A 23,385-nucleotide genomic window follows, 5' to 3' on the forward strand; every position below is an offset into this window, starting at 1 on the left:
AATAACCTTGCCAATTTAAATTTTAATTGTGCATTCCCAGCATGACCTTTCAAGATTGCAAAAACATGGCTTTTAGCATTGCCCATGATGTGAAACTGCTTTAAAATCATGTAAAAATGTGTGTCACGGAAGTTAACATCCTAGTAACCAATTAATTAAAATTTTATTTCACAGTGTCATTGTCAATGAAAATGGACAAAAACCTAAAAATTCTGAAACATACTTGGTTGTCAAGACTAGTCAACACCCATGAGCTAAATATTGTCCTTCATGTCTTTAAACTCTATAACAATACTTGTTTTTCCATTTAGTTTATTAAATTAAAATAAGTCACAGATTAAAAAACACTAGAGCAAGACAAGTGGGTTGAAAGATGGAGAATGTGCCTGGTGCTGGTAGCTCACACTTGAAATCCTAGCTACTCAGAAGACTGAGATCTGAAGATCTTGGTTCCATTCCAACCTAGGCAGAGAAATCCAAGAGACTCTTATCTCCTATTCATCAGCAAAAACCAGTAACTAGAGGTTATAGTTCAGATGGTAGAGTACCAGCCTTGTACAAAAGAGCTAATCAAGGAATGCTCAAGGACCTGATATCCGGCCCCCATACAATGTATATGTGGTGTGTGTGTGTGTGTGTGTGTGTGTGTGTGTGTGTGTGTGTGTGTGTGTGTGTGTGTGTGTGTGTGTGTGTGTGTGTGTGTGTGTGTGTGTGTGTGTGTGTGTGTGTGTGTGTGTGTGTGTGTAGATGGAGAATGTGAGGCCAAAAGTTGGAATCTGTTTCCATCTACCAAGCTCTCATGAGCCTGAATGACTTTGTGTGCCAAGCTTTGTATGTCATGTGCCTGGAACACTTTCCTGTACTTCACTGACTAGTTAATTTCTACTTTGCCTTTGAAACCTAATCTTCATAGTTCTCTCACCCCAAATACATTCCCAACTACATATACCTGTGTCAGGATCAGTTAAGATAGACTAACCCAGGAATCCTTCATTCCTTTCTTTGAAGATCTAGAATCTATCACACTCACAAATCTATATCCAAGAAAGGACTCAGTTTTTATAAATACGCGAAGGGCTGAATTACTGAAAATCAGATCACTGTGCTTGAACAGGGTTGTTAGCAGCTATTTCACCCACAACCCATTTGATAAGGTGAGGAGCTAGTTTTCACTTGCTGGGTATTTCACGCTAATTGGGAGACAGTGACTTTCGATGAAAAGTACCCATAAACAATAAAAATGCTAATTTCATTTCCCCTGTTCTGCCTGAAGTTAATTGAAGTTGTAAGTGATCTGCTTGCCCAACCAACACTGAATCTTTCTTTACTCATTAATGTCATTCTCTAAAGTACTGCTAATTTTTATTGCTCTCCAAGGACAGAAACTCTTCTCAAAAATAGTTCTATGCATTGAGTCAAGTGTTTCAACTCTTACCTATGACTACTAATGAAAATGTACAGAGTATGACTCAGAGATCCTAGGAGAGAATAAAATTGTGACTCATCGCATTTAGAGACTCCATTAGCTATCTGAATGAGACATCAGAACAACATTGAAAAAAAAAGTTTTCAAGATGGGCACAGTAGCTCAAGCCTTTAATCCAAGCCACTCTGGAGGCAGAGATCATGGAATGGAGATTCAAGGCATAAAATAAAAGTTCACAAGACTCCTTCTTGATAGATGGCTATGTGCAGTGACTCACAGCCAGCACCCTAGTTATGGCTGTCGGTGGTGGCATATGCTTGTCAATCTCAACAACACAGGAAAGTGCCAATAGAAGGATCACAGTCCAGGCTCGATTAGGCATAAATCCAGAGTATATATTAAAAACAACCAAGACAAAAAGGGGTAGTTCAAATGACAGAGTACCTGCCTGGAAAGTGCTAATTGTTGAGTTCAATTCCCAGTACTTCCACTCCAGAAAACATTTTCTCAATTTACCAAAAAGTTAAATCTCAAATATAAAGTGAATTGTTGGTTCAATTTCCCAGCGTGAAAGGAAGATGATCTGCTCTTAATTACCTGATTTATGTTTGGAAATAAACTTTTAAAGCATGATGGAATATATAAAATATCACACTTGATGAGGAAAGAGATTAGACAACAAAAATCCTTAAGAAGTGACAAGTTAAACAACTTATAAAAGCAGGTGCTCTGAAAAATTAAAGACATGAGAACATGAAATAGTAATTATAAAGCAAAATATGATGTTGAAGACCTTTAAATCAAAATGACAGGTATCTGAAATGTTCTCCACATAAAAGTAAATGAGGTTTATTTTGGGCTCCATTCAGTGTGGCTTTGATTAAATGAAAATTTGAATGTATGTGAGAAAAACAAAAAATATCTGACATGATTGATAACTAGGAACTAATTGGGTTGGAGAAAATAGTTTGGTTTATTGAATGGGTAATGCACTTAAGTGTATTTTATCACAAAAATTAAAACTAAACCAGGAACCAATGGCCCAACATCTATAATCCCAGCTATTCAGTAGGCTAAGATCTGAGAATTATAGTTCAAAGCCAGCCCAAGCAGGAAAGTATGTGCAACTCTCATCTCCACAGAACCACCAAAAAGCCAGAATTGAAGCCATGGCTCAAGTGGTAGAGTGCTAGCCTTGAGCAAAAAAGCTCAGGGATAGCATCCAGGCCCTGAGTTCAAGCCCCAACATTGGCACAAAATAATGATGATGATGATGATGATGACGATGATGATGATGATTATGATAATGATGATAACAACAACAGCAAAAACAGTAATTCAAGTACCTAGATAATTCATGGTAAGCTATGTATGAATATACATATACATGTATATGTATGTACATATAGTATGTACTATATAAGGTACTGTATATACATGCTTTCTACATATTCTATATATTGCAATATTGCTATATAATCTACTAACATATGTATATATTACAGTGTTAATATATAATATAATGTATAATATATAGTAATGATATGTACACTTGCATGTATATGTATATATGTATGCATTTATTATGTGTATTGTATATAACACATATACAATGTATTTGTTATACTATTGGGATTAGTAATCTTTGACAGCCCATATACTTGTATCTAATTAATTATATTATATATCTATGAATTAGTAGTAAACTACTGTGTATACTAAATACAACTAAAAGCATTTTACAATCCTGATTAATAGTTTAGTAATCCTTGGAATCCTATGACTGCCTAAAGTTTGGCCCAGGTAAATTTCAAATGGCAGGCAAATGCCACACTGTCCTAGCAACATATGCAGTGCGCTCATGGGAAGGAGACCGTGTGTGGCATCATAACATGTTACATGGGAAAAGTTGTACTGCAAGTTTGTTGTGTACCCATGTAAGACTAAGACATTAATGAACAAAATTGTATGCAAAATAAGTACAGCTCCTGTTTAGCTTGCCTAAACAGGAGCTAGATACAAAGCACTAGATACAAAGCATCGTGAGTTCTGTTGAAGACAGGTGGTTGAAGTACTAGGACAGATTCTAGTTCATACCCTGTGAAGATGGAGATTTTGGTTCAAGAAAGACTCTCAGCTTCCCTTTAACATGACTGTTTTTGGTTTGATGGTACAAGGGTTTGAACTCAGGGCCTCTTTGCCAGGCTAGGGCACGACCACTTACTTTCCACACCTCTAGCCCAAGTTTCAAGAAAATTAGTCCAGCTGAGTGATGTGCACACCTGTGATATCAGCACTCAGAACAGCTCTGAAACCAGGAAATCTTTGAATTAAGAGTCCAGTATTGATTGTACAGTGAGGGTCTGCCTCCCTATAAACCAAAAATCAAACCAAAAAAAAAAAAAAAAAAAAGGAGAACAAAGGGAGGGAGAGGGGAGGGGAGGGAGGGATGTAAAGAAGGAAGGCATAAACACAGGTAGTGGTAGTCAGAGATCTGAAAAATAACTTCAAGTACTGAGAAACTATATAGGTGGTTTCCTGTATATTCAAAAGGTTGGGAGAAGCCATTGAGAAACTTCAGAGATAGATTTCATTTTGTTGAAGGTGGAATGTCCTAACAGACTTGTTTTGCCCACGGGAAGAGCTGTCTGGAGGTGCAGTGAATCAGTCTTCTGCCCCAATTGGAGCTGAATCCTTTGCAAAGCCGACATCTATTGCTACAGAGGCCAGAAAAAGATGACCTAACTTTCTCAAGGTCTCAAGCTGGGCTAAGCAGCAAAGCCAGAAAGAATGCTCAGATAGCTGCCTGTGACACCAATGAACCTTTCTTTGTCTCTCCAGCAGCACATTCTACACCCTACCCTCTCAGTGTCCCTTGTCTTTTATGAGGGCTATAAGTATAAGGGGAAAAGACCATTATCCTGAAAGGAGTTGACAGGAAGAACAGATTACTGTTGACTAGAAGTTATCAATGAAGACTTATCAAAGAGATGGGCCTGAAGCAGCCTCATTAAAGGATAGGAAACATGGAAATAGATGGAAATGAGAAGCAGGGGCAATGACATAAAGCAGAGCAGTGCAGAGAAAGGCTTTTCAAGCCACAGCTGTGTCGTAGGCAAGGGCATTGGGACCAGAATGAGAATTCTGAGTATTATTCAGAGTAGTCCCAAGAAGGCTTTGTGTCTCTTCGGGATATGCATACATCCATAGAAATTCAATATGCAAATGTCTACATTTCTTTCTTAATACATGCCACTGAATAACTCTTCCTTCTGCTACTTAGTTAACAGATCTTAAACAGGGGTGGGAAGCATCTGGTAACATGAGACAGGACACAGATGCTTCTCAATGGCTGACTGTATTGATAATATTGTATGGCCAGCAAATCAAGTTATAAATATCTTGGCAAGAAAAAAAGCCCTCCACATCTGCAAGGCAGAGTGGCACACACTAGTCATATTGATATCATTTCATTATATATAACACTGCCCTGGGTGAATTTTGTGTATCTGTGCACTAAAAATGAGTCGATTTTTGTTACGTTTACCTGAAATGTGGCTCTACTTTTGTTTGATAGATTTGAGGTTAAAAACATAAACACATCCCAGAGCCCAAGGATTTGACAATTAGATGGTCTTTTTTTTATTATCTTTTGCTACCTCTTTACTATCACACATTGTTAATGAAAAGTACACTGTTCAGCCAGGCACACTTGTAATCCTAGCTACTCAGGAAGCTGAGGGTTACAATTCAAAGTTAGCCTGGGCAAGAAAGTCTGTGAGACTCTTATCTCCAATTAAACACCAAAAAGCCAGAAGTGAGCCGGGCGCTGGTGGCTCACGCCTGTAATCCTAGCTACTCAGGAGGCTGAGATCTGAGGATCGAGGTTCAAAGCCAGCCCAGGCAGGAGAGATTGTGAGACTCCTATCTCCAATAAACCACCAGAAAACCGGAAGTGGTGCTGTAGCTCAAGTGGTAGAGCGCTGGCCTTGAGCTGAAGAGCTGAGGGACAGTGCCCAGGCCCAGAGTTCAAGCCCCACGACCGACAAAAAAAAAAAAAAAGAGCCAGAAGTGGTGCTGCTGTGGTTTAAATGGTAGCCTTAAGCAAAAACAAAGCTCGAAGACAGGCTCTGTGTTAACACACACACACACACACACACACACACACACACACACACACACACACACACACACACACAGAGTACACTGTTCAGAGGTCAACAGCACCAAATCGCAAGGAAAGCCTGATTATAAAACCAATAGCCACATTGGGAGAGAGAGACTTCATTTCTTTGATCCAATGAATATTGGTCATACAGATGCACTGTTTGGTTTTAAACCCTTCAAGAAATGGTAATAATAATGAAGAACAAAGGATGAGGGCCATTTCGTTGGGGCCACGGGGACCCATTCTGCCAAGCCAACGCAATCTGTGGGTCTTTTGCTGTGGGTCTTTGTTTAGTTGCTTAATCTTTCTGACCATAACCTAACAATGGGTTTATCTCACAAGTTGAGGACTTAGCTACGTGCTCTGTGCATGTATATTATTTGCCACAATGCCTGATATATCAAATGCTCTCTATATATTAGCAATAGGTGTAAATTTTTCATTAGCTGCATAGCATTAGACAGTTCACTTAATTTCCCTAGGTACTGATTTGGAAATTAAGAGACAAAACTATATGATCCATAAGGTTTTTTTTTTTTATGAGTAAACAGTTGCAGCCAGAAGAAGCACATTCTCTTTCACCCTGAATGCACAAATCTTTTCAGAAAAATGGAAAAACAGAAAAGAGCCCTTCAGTGTGTCTTGAATAAAGGGTCTACTAGCTTTCCAGATCTGTATTCTAGACTTAACCCAGAAAAGAATAAAAAGGGACCCCAAATAATCATGTGACAGGAGCCAGAAAGAAGAGGAAACAAATGCCTCTTTGTGAAAGACCAAAAACCCTTGTCACGTAGTTGTGATTAGGTCTCCTCATTCATATTTCAGGAATAGAGTAAACCCAACTGGACCCCAGCACAGGTGAAGGAAAATGTCATGGTTGCCAACCCAAAGATAATGTTTTATTTTAATGAGAAGGGTCACACGTTCATGGTAGATCACACGAAGAATCCCCAGGTACCTCATATCTCTAGCCAAGACTGCTCAATTTTGGCATCTGTGAGAACAGGGCATTCTGCTTTGATGGGCTCTGCTTCTCGGTGGGAAAAAGGCTTTTATGAACCCCAGTATGAGAAAATACTAGATCAAAAGAAGGGGATTTTTTTTAAAGGCACAGTTTCTGTCCCTACTGAAAGCACTCTCATAATTTAGGAAAACACCATACTTGAAATACACACAGGTTCACATTAGGTCAATGAAAAGCTGACTTCCCTTACAGAGAAAATACTACAAATTATTGTGCTAATATGCAAACATACCAGAAATGTATTTGGGTTTAACTGTTCTGTGAGGTCACAAGTCTTTTATGTACCAATAGTTCCTTGAAAGACTAAGGGAGAGGGGCTTTAATATTAATTTTGGAATTTACAGCAAGTCACTATCTTTAAGCTTTAATGGTAAGATTTGTGGCACAGAAAAAATTGTTAAAGGAATATCTGTTCAATGACTATAAGTCTGTAAAAGAAATGAAAATGGGGAGGACAGAGAAGGTAGAGAGAGAGGGAACTTTTTATACCCTCATTCTTTCTGTAATGTTTTAATTCAAAGTATTTCATGCATTTCTATATCATCCTGAAAACAAAGTACATTCTCAATAAACAAATGAAAATTGCAGTAGGCTGGCAAAATATGAATGTGGCAATAATGCAAACTCAGTTATAAGCCATTCATTTAGCTAACATTTAGAGAGACTATCTTAGAAATAGTAAGACTGAAGAAGGCTCAGTTCCTAAATGATGGAGTTAAGAATTTAAGTCCCTTTTCATCTGTGTGGCATGCATAAATCAGCTTACAGTCTCATTCTAGGTATGCTCAGCTAAAATGCTAGTAAAACACAAAGTTCTGGGAGGGAAAGAAGGAGAAAAATGAGGGAGGGAGTAACAAGTTCGACAAGAAATGTACTAACTAACCCTTGTGTATATCACCTTGCCAATAAACTAAAATTAAAAAATGCAGTTTTGGGTAGTCACCAACACTTTATCAGAAAGGTCCTGTTATGGTTTGAATTATAAATGTCACCCAAAAGCTCATGACTTTGAACCTTGATCTCCAGTGCATCAGTGTTCACAGGTAGAGCCTTTGCAAGTCACTGAATCATAAGAGCGTGGTCTTCCTGAAGTGACCAATCCACTTAGGAATGTATAGCTTAATGGGTTTGGAGTAAGGGGCTTTGTTACAGAAGTAACTCTTTTCCCTTGCTGCATCCTGACTTCTATGAGGGGAGTAGATTTCCTCCACTCTGTACTTCTTCCATATCTGAAAGCCATGAACTGACACTATGAGCTAAAACAGATAATTCCTCCTTTAATGTTGTCATCTTGGATATTTTTCACATTGACAAACAGTTCATGTATGTCCCCCAAACCTTTTTTTTGCTATCTATATGTGAATAACAATTGATTTAATTAGCATTATGAATATAAAAAGACCTCTTTATTGATTAAAGTAGTGACAATCAGCATGATGAATGCTAGCAATGGATTCTTATTGGTGAAATAAAGAAATGTTTAAGCTATATTAGTATTCCAAAATAGTATGAAGATACTTTCCACATTTAAATGCTTAGGATATGACTCTGGTGATGCCTATATTCCATTCTCCAATGACCTATTCTCTAGGAATATTGAATCCAGCTATTGTTGGGTTAGGAGGATATTTGCTTGAAGCATGACAACTCAAGAACATAGAATCCTACTTTGACCAACCTGACCCTTCACAAAAGGTTTCATAAACCTATAACACCTCTAAGGACAGAAAGTAGGAGTTATCATCAACCTATTACACAGGATACATATGATTGCTTCTGCCTGTTTTAATGAAAAAAATAACTGTAAGGGGGGAGGATGGAGGGGAAGGCTGGGAAGGGTTGGGAAGGGGAAACAAAGGAGGAGGCTACAATGCTTGATAAGAAATGTACTCATTATCTTGCCCATGTAATTGTAACCCCTCTGTACAGAATTTTCACAATAAAAAAATTTAAAAAAGTAACTAAGCACAGCAGAATTTGGCCCAACTCTTGAATTCAGATTTATTATAACCTCATCATCATAAACATCAATGGCTTCCCAGATAGCTTATCTATCAAAAGCAATCTAGAACTTTGGCATGATGACATTTGCTTCCTTCAGTTTTCAATACTCTGACTGCAGTGATTTAAATATTAGAAAAATACAATATAAGCACAGCATAAACTTATTTGAAAGATATGAAGGTAAAGAGATAATAGAGGAGGAGGAGTCTCTAAGATCTAAAGAGTTGGTGCTAGACCTCTAAGGATACAACAGAATGTTCCAGAATAGGTTTGGAAGGAGAAACAGTGGATAAGAAGTATTATAGAAGTTAGAGGAGAAATCAAATTAAATGTACACAAAACAATATAAATATCAAAATATTATTTATTTCCATATATCATAGCTATCTCCATCTGTATTATATTTAAACACATATTATGTATGTATCTATCTTTACACACACATACACACACACACACACACACACACATACACACACACACATATACATACTTCCTCTCATACACTTCCCTTCAGTAAGAAATCTCTACCAAAAAAAAAAAAAAATCTTTAGAGTTTTAAATGTACCTGTCTTGGAAAAAGAAATCTCTAGAATTCTGTTTTTAAACCCCCCCCACCAAAATGATAATTTTACTGACAGTGATTCTCAAGCTACATCTGTCATAATAAGACTAAAAAAGTAACCAGCCTGCTGAGTGAAAACTGGCATTCTTGGGAATAGTTTAAATAGTCCTGAATATAGAACTCCACTTCTCATATTTTAAAATAACTTCCATCAGAAAAATAGTCCATATGACTTCCCAAAGTCTGTTCCAAAGATCTTATAGTGACAGACTAAGATGATCACTGGGACAGCCACTTGTATGGGTGAGAATACTGGCCTGAATAAATCCCACGTGCACTGGCTATTGTCATTGTTTGAGATAACAAGGTGATTTTACCTTTGAAAGAGATTTTAAATTCCTTCTAAGGTTTTTTTCTTTAAATCTTTTTAAACTGAGCTTTGGCACTGACAAGCACATGGATATTCTAAACAACACATCGATATTTAATCAATAGACTTTTGCTCTCCTCTGCTACAAGGAATACCATCATTTTTGTTGCGAATCAAATTAGTGGGCAGCTGTCTGTAGGCAATGGAGCATTGGACTTGAAGTAATAGGTTCAGATCCTCGATGTGTCATTTACCAAGTGGAGCAAATTGCTAAAGCTCCCTGGTATGTTCTTCTGTCTTGTAGCTGAAAGGATTGATGTAGACAATAAATGCTCACCTCATTCATTCAACAAAAAATGATGAGATACATATGATGCCCTTTTGTTTCATACTATTAACAAAAATTATTGGCATATATGTTAGAAGAACAGCTATCTTACTGCACATTTTTACACACATGTATGTAATCCTTTAAGATGTCACGTTAAGTATTATGACCTCAATTTCACAGACAAAAGAACGGAGGTGTAGAGATATAATTTCATGTATGCTGTCTAAACCATTGAAGTAGGTCAAGTAATAGCACTGTATTTGGCACATGGTAGATACATATTTTCACTCAGAACTTCTACAATGTCTTTTGAGCACAGTAAAATACATATATAAATGGCATCATCAGTATTCCCTAGAAATTTTTTTCAAATTACTGAAATAAATGGGATGATTCCTTTTTTCAATTATATTTTTGTACTTTTTTATTGTAAAAATGCTGTACAGAGGGGTTACAATTACATGAGCAAGGTAATGAGTACATATCCTATTGAGCACTGTTTCTTTTTTTTTTTTTTACCTTTTTCCTTTTTTTCTTTTTCCTTTATTCCCTGATCACTAGAAATCATATCTGATACTTTTGCTTATTGGCTGGTGCTCTACCACCTGAGCCATACCTGAACCTCTTGATAATACTCAGAACTTATTGAAATACTTCAGAAAGCTACATCAGATATTAAAGAAACAGTCTGAAGACTTAGGAGAATATGTTATACAGTTGACTTGGTATTTCTGCTTTTCTTTCCACAGGAAAGTCAGAAAATAAATATTAAAAATGATATTCCTTTTCCTATATACACACTCTTATAACCTGTTCACAGGCTTACTGACTTAACGATTAAGGACCAATGGGAGGAAGAGAGAGAAGAATGGTAAAGGGAGATAGGGAAGGGAGATGGGGAGGGAGAAGGAACAGCTAACTGATGTTCTACTTCCTGAGTTTTACAGCCATCACCAAGGAAAGGTAGAAATGGAAAAGGACAGAGAAAGAATAGAATAAAGGGAGAAAGGCAAGGAGAACAAAAAAAAGCAGAACATGAATGAATGAATACAAACAAAATGTCAAGAGACAACAGGAGTAGTTGAACCAGACCCACAAAACCCTAACAATCTTTAACAATCTGATAAAACCATGAAGTCTTTTACTAAACTAAACTAGCATGTGGCTGGGAAGGTGGCTCAGTGGTAGAGCGCTTTCCTTGTATGCATGAGGCCCTGGGTTCGATTCCTCAGCACCACATAAGCAGAAAAAAATTAGCATATGCTCATATACACATACAAAATCCTATACAATTTCTGCACCCCCAAATCTAGAACTAGGCATCATTTTAAGGAATATGCTCTAAATCTTGGTACCAGTGACTCATATTTGTAATCCTAGCTACTCAGGAAACTGAGATCTGAAGATCCTGGTTTGAAGCCAACCTGGGCACTCAAATCCAAGACTATTGTCTCCAATTAACCAGAAAAAAAACACAAAAGTGGAGATGTGGTTCAAGTTGTAGAGTACCAGCTAAAAGCAAAAGAGCCAAACAAGAGTACAAATTCCAAGTTCACGCCCCAGTACTGGAACAAAAGCAAAGAAAGAAATTTGCCTTAGAAAGACAGGTTGTTCCACCTCTATCTGTTCTGTGTTTTGCAAATCTAGAAACAAGGTAGACCTACATCAATGTGGGAGCCTGCAACAGTTTGTTGAGATAAGACTGTACTACTTCAAATCACAATCACAGAACTCCAAAGCCCTTCTGCTGCCACCCACCCCTCCACAACATTTCCCAGCTTCACTGCAAAACAAAACTAAACAATTTCCTACACCACTCTGAGAGCATTATCTACCAGAGCACACAAGCTTCCCAGGAAACCAGGAAAATTGAAATCAAGGACAAAAGATTTGGAGAAATTGTTGACTTTCCTGGTGTTGAATCCGTATGACTGAAAATCTTCAAAGACTAGTTAACACATTGGAGTAAAGGTATTTAACAAAAGAATCGAATACAAAGCTTTGGTAATAACCACAGACTCTAGATTGGTCATCTAACCACTGTATATCCAAGTCTTCTTTATAATTTTCTTGTGAAAATTAATGAAATAGTTTAAGTCTGGCATCATCTCATAACACTTCTTCTATCTCACTGATAGAATAGATTTATGATAATCCTTATGCTTAAAGAAAGTACTAGGGAGAACATAGAAATGAACTTCAAATAAGCCTAGGGCATGGGAAATAAGCAACAAATACCAACTAGTCTTAGTCTACTTGAAGAGATGCAAGTAGGAAATCGAAGTCAGCATCACGAACTTCTACTATATATATATATATATATACACATATATATATATATATATATATATACACATATATATGTATATATATAGTGTCATTCTATAAATATATGTAGTAAATATAGTATACTTCCATAATATATAGTATACTTCTATAATATATATATATTATATATGTAATGTGTACATATATATAGTGTACTTTTATAACATTCACCAACCCTCCCACCAAGTATTTCTCTTTTACAATCATGTCATATTATTATTACATTCTTGGGCCTAGATTTCATATATGACAAAAATATTCTCTTTGTTTTTCTGTGTGTCTTTCTCACATAAATCCATTTCCAGTTCCATCCGTATTCCTACAAAGTCCATAATTTTATTCTTCATGACTGACTAATGTTCAATTATAGGCATTTTTCCCAATCATTGGTAGTTGGGTATCTATGCTGATTTCATCTCTTGCCCATTGTAGTGCTGCTCTAAACATGGGTACCAGGCTTTATATTACTTTGAATATATGTCCAACATTAGATAGCAGAAACATCACATGATAGCTCTATTTTCATCTTCTTGAGGAATTTCTATACTGATTCCCTAAAAGAAAACAGCTGCCAACCTAGATTACTGTACCCAACAAAGTCACCCTTCAAAACTGAAGGTGAAATAAAAATCTTCCATGATAAACAAAAACTAAAGCAATTCACCATCACTAAACCAGCACTGTCCAAAATACTTAAAAGAGTCCTACACAGAGAACCGGAACAAGTATTTTCTTTTAACCTCAGAATCCACCATCAAGCGCAAGTATTTTTCTTTACATGGGATCTGTGCTACTTTATATTACAGCCTCAGAATCAGCCTGCATAGAGCTGGCCACCCCTCTGATACTTACATGTGCTAATAACCCTACAAGGCCAGCATTTATATTGGCTCCATTAGCTGAAAATGGAGACAGAGAGAGATTAATTGCTCAGTTTCCCAGAGCTGGAAAACTGGCTTCAACCAACCCAAGCAATAAACCCCAGAATCTTACCCTCCACATGAATAAAGAAAATTTGGTACATGGCTAGGAAGTGAAGAAACCAGAGTAAGAATCTAGAATTGGTTGCTACCCATGACTGTGCATCATCTGCTACACCACACATGGGAATGAGTTCTGGAAAAGGTATGGGGAAGGGAGGTCTATGGGAAAACTCCAGGTCTGAGAGCCTTTCTGTCCTCATCTCCCACCACCACCTTCATGAGCCCTTGGTTGGCAGCAGTAAGCTCTACCCCACAAATCTAAGGGTCCAGAGAGGCATCCTATGAACACAACAAATCCAGTGTAGCTAATCTGCCCTGCCTACCATCAGTGGCCACCTTGAGGTTGGTTGGTTGGTTGGTTGATTGGTTGTTAAATCTTTCTGTATTTATAAAGAATAGTCTCACTTTGATTCCTTCAAAGTCCATCATCTGTGTTGCTAAGAAATTGAAGCAACAAGGCCTCCACATACAATGTATTGTCATTATCAGTTATTTTAATCACAGAAAACCAAAAGTCAGATCCAGGCACTAGCGGCTCATACCTGTAACCTTAGTGACTCAGGAGGCTGAGATCTGAGGATCCTGGTACAAAGCCAGACTCAGCTAGAAGTCCATGAGACAATTAACTCCAATTAACCAGCAAAAAGAAAATAAGAGAAAAACAAAACATGGAAGTGGGCTGTGGCTCAAATGGTAGAGTGCTAATCTTAAGTGAAAAGGCTGATGGAGCGGGGTGCGGGTGGCTCACGCCTGTAATCCTAGCTACTCAGGAGGCTGAGATCTGAGGATCACGGTTCAAAGCTAGTCAGGTCAGGAAAGTCCATGAGACACTTATCTCCAATAAACTACCAGAAAACCAGAAGTGATGATGTGGCTCAAGTGGTAGAGTGCTAGCCTTGAGCTGAGGGACAGCGCCCGGGCCCAGAGTTCAAACTCCATGACTGACAAAAACTTAATTAATTAAATTACTTAATAAGTATTTTATTTAATTAATTAATGGACTAGACCTAGGCCTTGAGTTTAAGTCCCAACACATACAACTACCCCCCCCACACACACACAGGTCACTAATTAAGCATACCTACTTTCAGAATTTATAAAATACGCCATTTATGTAAAAAAAAAAAAAAGCCCAAATTGTTTTGCTGAAATAAATATTGTACAACACTGGAGATAAAATTCAAAACTTAAGAAAAAGGGAGGGTGGGTATACCCTATTCATACAGTCACAATACTTAATGTACCTATTTGAAACTGGAACTAGGGAACAGGTGGCCATGGAATAGATGGGGGCAGGGAGGGCGACGGAAGGGGTGGCCCTGATCGAGATGCAATGTACACATCAACGGATACTACCAATTGAAACCTCCTTGCACAACAATCTGAAGATAACCAAAACATTAAACAATACAAATAATGATCCTGCATAAATACTCTGCTGATGGAAGAACTCTACACCTTGCCCTCAAAACATCCAGGAATGCCACCCGTCTGACTCTGATGTCCCTATTCAATTCCTAACAAATTAAGAGACCTGACATTCCACGTCTCATAAATATGAGCCCAGCCTTTGTCTTCACCCATGTGCCCCATTACCAAAAGCACCAGTCTCAGACACAAAATGAGCCAATAGCTGTTTCAAGAGTGCTGTGTGCCATCCCTGCCTTCGTGGGTTTGTTCAAAAGTTGTCCAAAACTGGTGTGCTCATTCAAATGCCATTTGATCTCTCTTCAAGACACATCAAAAGGGCTACAGATCAGTGGTAGAGCACTAGCCTGGCATGCATGTAAAGCTCTGGCTTTACTCAATCACATGGTTGTGGGGGGACAATTTCTCAAATGCAACTATGTCCATCTAGTCTTTCCTTTCCTCTCCAAACAGAAGTGAGCTCATGCTTCTCTAAACCACTTTTGTGTCTTTGGCATCCATGCACCTAGATATGCACACACACACACACACACACACACACACACACACACACACACACACACACACACATTTTTTATTGCAGAATTGGGAACTGAATTCAAGTCCTTAAGCATGCAGGCCAAATACTCTACACTGAACAACATTCCAAGCCTTTGTTATTTAAGACACTATGTGTTCCAGACTGGTTTTGAACTCACAATTCTCCAACTATCCTCCCCCCACCCGCCCCCGAATGCTAGATTCACCAGTATGTATGACCAATCATACTTACAAAACTTTATTATGGTTATTTACATTATGATCATTGGGTGGTTACATAATTTCCCAAATAAGGCAACTATGAAACTCCTGGTTTACTTCTGATGTTGCTTTTTATAACTCCTACTCTGCCACACATAATGCTTACAACACAAAGAGATTGTCTACTGAATAATAAGAACGTTGGGCTGGGTACATGGCTCAGAGGTAGAGCACTTGCCTAACATGTCCAATGGGCTCACTCCCTAGCTACCCCCAAAATATAATAAAAAGTTTGTGAGGGCTGGAGGTAAAGCTCAATGACACAGCACGCGTTGAGTGTGAGTTTGCTATCTAGCACCACATAAAACAAAAACACCAGTGGCATCCATTAGCTGTTATGGAGGATCAAATATCAGCCAAGAGTACAACTGATACATTAGAACTAATTAAATACCAACATCATGTTACTGAGGGATCTGAGACTGTAAAAATCTTAAACTGTTCAAGGTGACACAAGGCAAGTTTCCTACTTTTAGCATTGTAACAGAGTTATCTTGCATCTACATCCAAATTTATTAGATTCCCAACTTGGACTCTAAGTCACACTACATAAAAATGATAAAATTCAAAGGCTACATGGGTGTTTTCTCCTTTAACTAGTAGAAAACAAATTAATAAATGGTGATTGAAGGGAGATCTACTTTCCACAACCACCCTCAAGGGTTAGAAATGATTACAAACTGTTATATATATATATATATATATATATATATATATATATATATATATATTATGAAGACATATGTGTTATGAAGATGGGTGTATTATCACCATAATTAAAAAGAAACGGAGGCGATAAGGGAAAAAGATTTCTTTGTATGAAGCATTTAATTATATGAATGATTTATGAGCAAATCTAATTTGCACACTAGAATAGAAAAGGCATAAGATTGGAAGTTTGCTAGACTAGTTTGCTAAACTAAAATTATGAGTATAACACTTTACCCCTGGTCCTTCAGCACATAACATTTCCAGGATCTACTTTCCCAAAGGTTATATGACATCAACAATAATGGCCTGCAAAAATTATGTAAATACTAGGAGGTAGCAGAGAGGTTGAAAACATACTAGAGTATCCAAAAGAAACCTGCATAAATGTTGGCTCTTATTAATATGAGTAATAGCATTCTCTTTTTTTTTTTGACAAGTGTGCTACTCCATGGCTCTTGAGAAGAATGGAGAGACAGAGAGGCCATCACTGTTTTAAGTCCTCACAGACTAAGCAAAGTGGCAGAAGAAATGGCCAGCATCCCAGCTATCCCTCAAATTGACTCTCAAGTCCATTCTCCTACAGCTAAGAAATCAAGGTCAAATCATGAACACATCTCTTCACTTGTATCCTCAGCATTTAGTGTCACTTTCCAGGCAGCATTTTCTCCAGAAGTATTGGAAGTAGCCTGGCTTTGGCATCCGCCCTATGGGCATCCTAACACCATAGCCACTGTTTTCAGGTATTTACATCTTCCCATCTGAACCTGTTTCAGAGAGCTGTTCCCTCCCAGAAGGGCTGCTCTGAAATCTATGTGGCTACAACAGCTCAGGCCCCAGCATGGAGTAGCATTCGGTGGTGACTGAGTCCCTTTCTCCATGCCAATACAAAACCATCCTCATCTTTGGAACAATGTGTTCTTGTCTTTAAGTGGTACTTGCCACTTCAGATACATGGCTCCAAGCTGAAAAGTGTCATCCCATTTAAGCAAAACAGGGAATGCCCATCACCAAGGAACAAATAATAGACATAGACCCTATTGGTTACGGTTGTAACCAAATCAGTGAGCTGAAAGTAATGGGCTTTTTTAAGAAAGCATTTTTACTAATCTCTGGGCTATTCAATATCCTAAGAATCATGCTCCTGAAAACTAAGAAGAGTCCATAAAACAGAACAACTTCTCTTGTCTTGCAGCTTTTCAAATGGAACAGAGAGAGCACAGATGTGAAGCTGGGTAAGGGTATTCTGAAACACTGCAGCAAACCATCTTGCTAAACAGAAATAAATAAAAAGCAAGCAAGTGTTCTGGAGCAAGGTGTAATTCTTCAAACTACTGCACCAGAGATTGGGAAAGTCCACTGTCACTCCCTGTGATAAACAGTTACTTTGAGGTTATCAAGAAGTTACTTGGGCCCTGGGCTGATAGCTCATGCCTGTAATCTACTCAGGAGGCTGAGACCTGAGGATCCCAGTTTGAAGCCAGGGCAAAAATGTCTGAGACTTTTATCTCCAATTAACTACCAAACAAAGCTGGAAGTGGAGCTGTGGCTCAGGTGGTAGAGTGGTAGCCTTAAGCAAAAAGCACAAGGACAGCGCCCAGACCCCAGTACTGGCATGCACAAACAAACAAACACACACACACACACACACACACGCATGCAAACACAAACACAAACACACACCATACACAGAAGCCGCTTGATTTGTTGAGAAAATTCCATTGTGTGTCTTAAGAACTTTACACCATTTTTGTAAGGGATTAAATCACTTCCCTTCAAATCAAAGATAGGTATCAAAACCTCATGGATACAACAGATAATATTCATAATCACAACTGCAAATCACATTCAGTTTTTCAAAATAAAACTTGGCTCTCTCTTTCCTCTCTAGTTTCTAATTTCCTATTTGTTGTCTGGATAAGAAGGGGTGGGAAGGACACAAGAGCAAGCTAGGGGAGACTGCCTCACAGGAAGGAACCCCTCAATAATTGGTCACTATGAAGGATGCACAGTGGATCAGGTTTCCTAAAGAAACGCAGCCCATTCTCCTACAAATAACTTCACATTGTGTTGCCACATATAAATGAGGATGTGATTAGCACAGTAATTACATACATGAGTGTGTGTCTATACTTGTATACATGAAGTATGCACACACACACACACACACACACACACACACACACACACACACACACACACACACACACACACACACACACACACTCCATAAACCCAAAAGCCTGGAAGAGACAAGAACTTGATCCACCGAGAGAAAAAGCAATCTTAAAAAAAAAAATCTGAAATGCTCTCCTGATTTAGACACTGCTGCTTTCCAGCAAAGCACAGTTGCTGGGGGCTTCTCCATTTAGAAAGTCTCCAATCTTTTTTATTTTCCTTCAGATAGCATTCTCTGCTCAACTTACACCACCTGCCCCTTTCCTCAGAGAAGAAGGGCCATGGTAAAATAGGGTTGCCAGGGGAGAGGAGGAAGCAGGGATCTCTTGCACACCCCAGAAAAGGACCCTAGTCCCCCCTCTCTCCTGCTCACCGCGCCCTGCTGCTGCTGCTGCTGCTCTTCTCCCAGGCACAGACACCCAATCCGTGAAGCAAGGCCAAAGCACCCCCCCCCAGCCACCAAGTGCAGATTCACCCCACTAACACTCACCCCTTCCAGTCCCCTGACACCCACCCACCCACCCACCCATCTCCTCCAGGGGGCCTCCACCCTCCGCAGAGAGTGAGGGGGAGATGTATGGGGGCAGACGGGAGGGGGGACTTCCTGCTCACCCACCCCTCGTGCAATCCCGGAGGTACATCCCTCCCCACAACTTGCAGGAACTTAGAAGGCAAAGGCACCCCGATCTCCAGTGTGTTTGGGGGGGAAGGGCGCACCCCGAAGGCGAAGGCTAGTGGAGGAGGTGGGCGGGCGGCGATGGCTGGGGGAGCACCCCCTTCCCCTCCCCACCCGCCCGTCCCCCTCCTTACCACGAGCACCGGGACGCCGGCGGCCAGCGAGTAGAGCAGCACCGGGGGCACGGCGCTGCTGTCCTCCGGGCCCGGGTAGGGCTTGCGGTAGGCGCTGTCGTGGCAGAAGAAGCCCTGCACGTTCACGGTGAACGTGTCGGTGTATTCGAAGTAGTACGCCAGCATCACCGTCCCTGCCATGATCACCATCTGGAAATAGAGCATGCTGCTGGCGAGCGCCGCGGGCGGCCGGCCGAGCCCTGCGAGCGGGGCGCACGCGCCCGACCCCCTCTCCCGGGTCCGCCCGCCGGGGGGCGCGGGCGGCGCGGGCGGCGGCGGCGGAGCTGGGGGGGGGGCCCGGCGGGCTGCGAGGTGCGGGCCGGGCTGCGGAGGGCGGAGGCGGCTTCCCCACACACACACACACACACACACACACACACACACACACCCCGGTGCCCGGCGCGCCCCGCGCGCCCCGCTGCAAGCGCCGCCCGCCCCCGGCGCGGGCTGGTGCGGAAGGGCGGTGGAGCCCCCGTTTGACTGGCGGGCGGCTGCGCCCCCTCTCGGCGCCCCCCGCACCCCCTCTCCGGTCCGGGGGAGCGTTGGCCGGACGGCGGCGCGCTCGGGGCTCGGCGTCGGCGGGTGGACGCGGTGGAGCTGCGGAAGCTCCTGGAGGATCGGGGTGGGGGTGGGGGGGATGCGGGGAGGGGTGGGGGGGGAGAGAAAAAGAAGAAAAAAAATCGCAATCCCCAAAAGGGGAGGGGAGGCACGAGCGCTGGGGCTTCTAGAAACTCCCTTTCGAGGCACCAGCTGGGCTGTTGGAGAAAACCCTGCACGCGCCTGGGAGAATGGTGCGTGCTCCTCCCCCACACCCCGCCATCCCTTACCCGCCCCCCCCCCCGCCCCAGGTCTCAGCAGCGCCCCGGCTCCGCGCAGCGCAAAGCGCGGGATGCGGCCGTGGCCCGAGTTTCGGCCCGCGTGTGCCGGGGCGCTTGGCCACCTGGGGCTCCCTGGGAATATGATGATCTCAGAGGACCTGGGACTCTGGGGGAGGGTGGGGGGTGAGGGCGGGAATCTCTCCTTCCCCCACTTCCTCCGGCGTCCCAGGGCTTTGTCTGTTCAAGCCCAGGATCGCAGCCCCCAGTTCCAGAAGCCTCTTCTCCAGTGCACCAGGCGACTCCTTCCTCCTGTCCAAATGGCACATCTGGCTCCTCAGGGTCCCTTGATGAGCTGCTTGTGAGAGCAGGCATTGCAGATTGCTGGGACACAGCGGTACCCCCCAATCCAGGACTGCTAGGGGAAGGAGGTGGGGAGTTTTCCCTTCCTCCGGCTCAGGTGAAAGGAGAGGGAGACTGAGGCAGAGGCATGGCAGTGCATACGAAATACATCCAACACGCACCCGTGTGCAGGTGGAAGGGGCTGTGACATTGCGGTAGGGTCATGCTCAGTCTGTCCTGTTATGACGTGACTGGGGGGGGGTCTCTGGCGTGCAAGCTTAAGGCAAGATCCATTTGGCTACCCGACCCTTGCTCACCCCCCCCCCCACACACACACACCAGACTCCAGGGAGCAGATGAGGAAAGCTTTGTAAACCAGGCCAGGGGAAGAAAACAATCATAACACTTCTCCCCTTCCTTCTCAATTAGAATGCAGAATTATCCCAGAAGTTTCCAGAACATTAATTCATTTTAATGGGATGTAGCTTGATGGTTTTTAGAGGTGTGCCTTGATCATTAAGAAATACAACACAGTTAAGTCAAAAAAGAAACAAACAAAAAGAGCAGTATCAATATGGCACTTGATGGTAGGTGGGGGGGAGAAGCAGCCGTGGCCAAGTGGATTTCTTTAATGCTGAATAGATATTAGATGGTCACAAATAGCATGCATCAATTATTTAAGAGCATGCGATCACGCGAAGTGACTTGGCTAACAGGCATTTTTGGCCAATGAGAGGTACCTGGCTTCTAAATGAACAAGAGCAAATGAATTGTCTTCTTATGAAAATATATGATAAAGATGGCGTGGTTTAAACCTTCATCCAGAAAAAAAAATAAAATCATCTTTCTAAGACCCTTTGGATGGGGGAGGAGTATTGCATCACTTCTCTAATTCAAAATACGGACTCTCACACACCTCTCAACTTCATCAAATTTTTGGAAGAAGGACATTAATTATGAAGGGCATCTCATTTGCTCCAGCTAGCCAAAATGTGCATTGTCTTCAGAATTAAATGTACTGTGAGACACAGCCAATGTACAGGTGTGTCCACACCCCACAGGTAACACAGAGCCACAGTACCCGACACATGTTGTAGTTATGCAATAAATATTCCCTGAATGAATTAAGGAGCTTGCTCCTTTTAAGACAGAGGGCCAATGTCTTCTGGTATAGAATTCGTCAAGGATCATCTGTATGTCCCCGGTTTAACAGCTGCCTGGTCTCAGTGGCACATATGTTGGATGGGCAAAAGTTTGTTCAGTGTCAGGGCAAACACCCTGCTATCTCTTCAAACTCTCCCTATTCCACCCACGCTCCAGTGCCACCTCTGCCTCTGGCCGGCTCTGGAAACTGGAGCCACATCCTGGACCTCCTTCTGCTTATTTTCCTCACCAATAAAATTGAAATTCTTCTACAAACCTACTTAACAATATTGATATAAGGATTAAGCGATGCACAGTTTTGACATGAAATGAGTACCCATATGGCCTTTAAATTAATAAAAAAAATTAACTTCTAGGAGCCAACTCTGGTGGCACATTCCTGTAATCTCAGCTAGTCAGGAGGGGAAAACAGGAGGATCAAAGTTCCAGGCTGGCCTGGGCAAAGTTAGCACAAGATCCTACATAGAAAACAAATGACAGAGCAAAAGGATTGGAATTGTGACTCAAATGGTAAAGCGCCTAAGCATGAGGTCCTGAATCCAATCCCTAGAGCTGAAAAAAAAAAGTTAATTTAGGTAACTTCTAAACATAAATATTTAGCTTACTACTAGTAACTTAGATCTCCAGCCACTTCCTCATTTTGTTGCTTATGAAATGCTTCTGAGCTCATAGATTTCTGTACTGGTCCACATTTTTATAGGCTTATGATACCCTGCCTTTTTTTTCCTACAGGTTATCCATCTCAGAAATAAGATTTCTTTCCTTCAGAATTTTAATATCCCCATCATTTATCAAGTTGAGATGGCCAAGAGGGGCTGTTGACTGGACCCACGGTTGGCTAACCATTCAGTGATGCAATTTGAAGTTAATATGAATCTTAACTTACATTCCTGTGATATCAACATTGAAAGCCCCTTCCTTGAAGCAGACTGGATATTCAGAGGAATGAAGGAAGATGACAGAGAGTGCATTACAGGCCCTTAGCGCTGCTTACTTTGCCTTCTTAAGCTTGAGATCCTTTCAGGTAAAATTTTTCTCTAGGCTACTTTTGGAAATTAAATGAGCATATATCAATTACCTGATCCAAAGAAGTTACCTACTTAGCCTACTTCTTCACTTTATTTACTATTAAATCATGTAAGCTAACACTTTCCCAATATGCATCATTTTAACTGCAAAGAATACTTTGAAATCCTGCTTCGGTTTTTATTTACATTTCTGACTCTTTGTCGATTAAAACCAGCACTGCAGATATTTAATCTTTTGGATCCAGATTACCTTCTTAAGTTAATTTAGTTCTTAAGCACATCATTGTGATTGCAAATGTAGTATGGCAATCCGCCTTTCTTAACAAAGCATTCTGTCCTTCAGACTCTCCCTGTTCTACCCCAGGAGGCTAATCTAAATGGGGGAAAAAATGTAGAATTTGTTTGTCTTTTTATTTCCCAACTTCTGGTCATTTCCATCGCATATAAATACTTATGGCTTCACAACCCTTTCACTCCCATTGATTCTCCATGGTAAAGTACTGAGACAAAGCATGGAGGGAGGAGATTCACTTATGACCTCAATCCCTCCCTTCTCTCCACTCCATTACTATATTCAGCATGGAGGGAGGAGATTCACTTATGACCTCAATCCCTCCCTTCTCTCCACTCCATTACTATATTCCCTAGAAAGAGTAGCTATACACCAAACAGACAATGCTATCATTTACCCATGTGGGTCCAGGACTATTCTTCCATTAAAGACACATGTACAAAAGACCCACGTAGAAGGGATGTTGCTGTTATAATAAAGGTCAAGAAAACTGACTAACCTTTGGGCAGGCAGGCATTGAGCTGTGTGGATGGCTCGATAGTAGAACTATTCTCTCCATTTAAGTTAGAAGGTACCTGCTG

General features: G+C 41.0%; 1 protein-coding gene across 3 annotated transcripts in view; it reads right to left on the reverse strand.

Annotated features, from left to right (window-relative positions):
* The window catches only part of Plppr5 (phospholipid phosphatase related 5), a 123,096-nt gene extending 103,709 nt beyond the window's left edge, over positions 1-19,387 (reverse strand). For all 3 annotated transcript variants that reach the window (XM_070007795.1, XM_070007794.1, XM_070007792.1), the window contains exon 1: positions 19,125-19,387. In XM_070007795.1, the coding sequence (XP_069863896.1) occupies positions 19,125-19,328 (204 nt within the window). In that variant the 5' untranslated portion in view covers positions 19,329-19,387. The remainder of the gene's footprint in view (positions 1-19,124) is intronic.
* Positions 19,388-23,385: the final 3,998 nt, after the last annotated feature.

This window comes from Dipodomys merriami, unplaced genomic scaffold (genome assembly GCF_024711535.1).
Source record: "Dipodomys merriami isolate MVZ:Mamm:240054 unplaced genomic scaffold, mDipMer1.0.p SCAF_7, whole genome shotgun sequence".
Lineage (NCBI taxonomy): Eukaryota > Metazoa > Chordata > Mammalia > Rodentia > Heteromyidae > Dipodomys > Dipodomys merriami.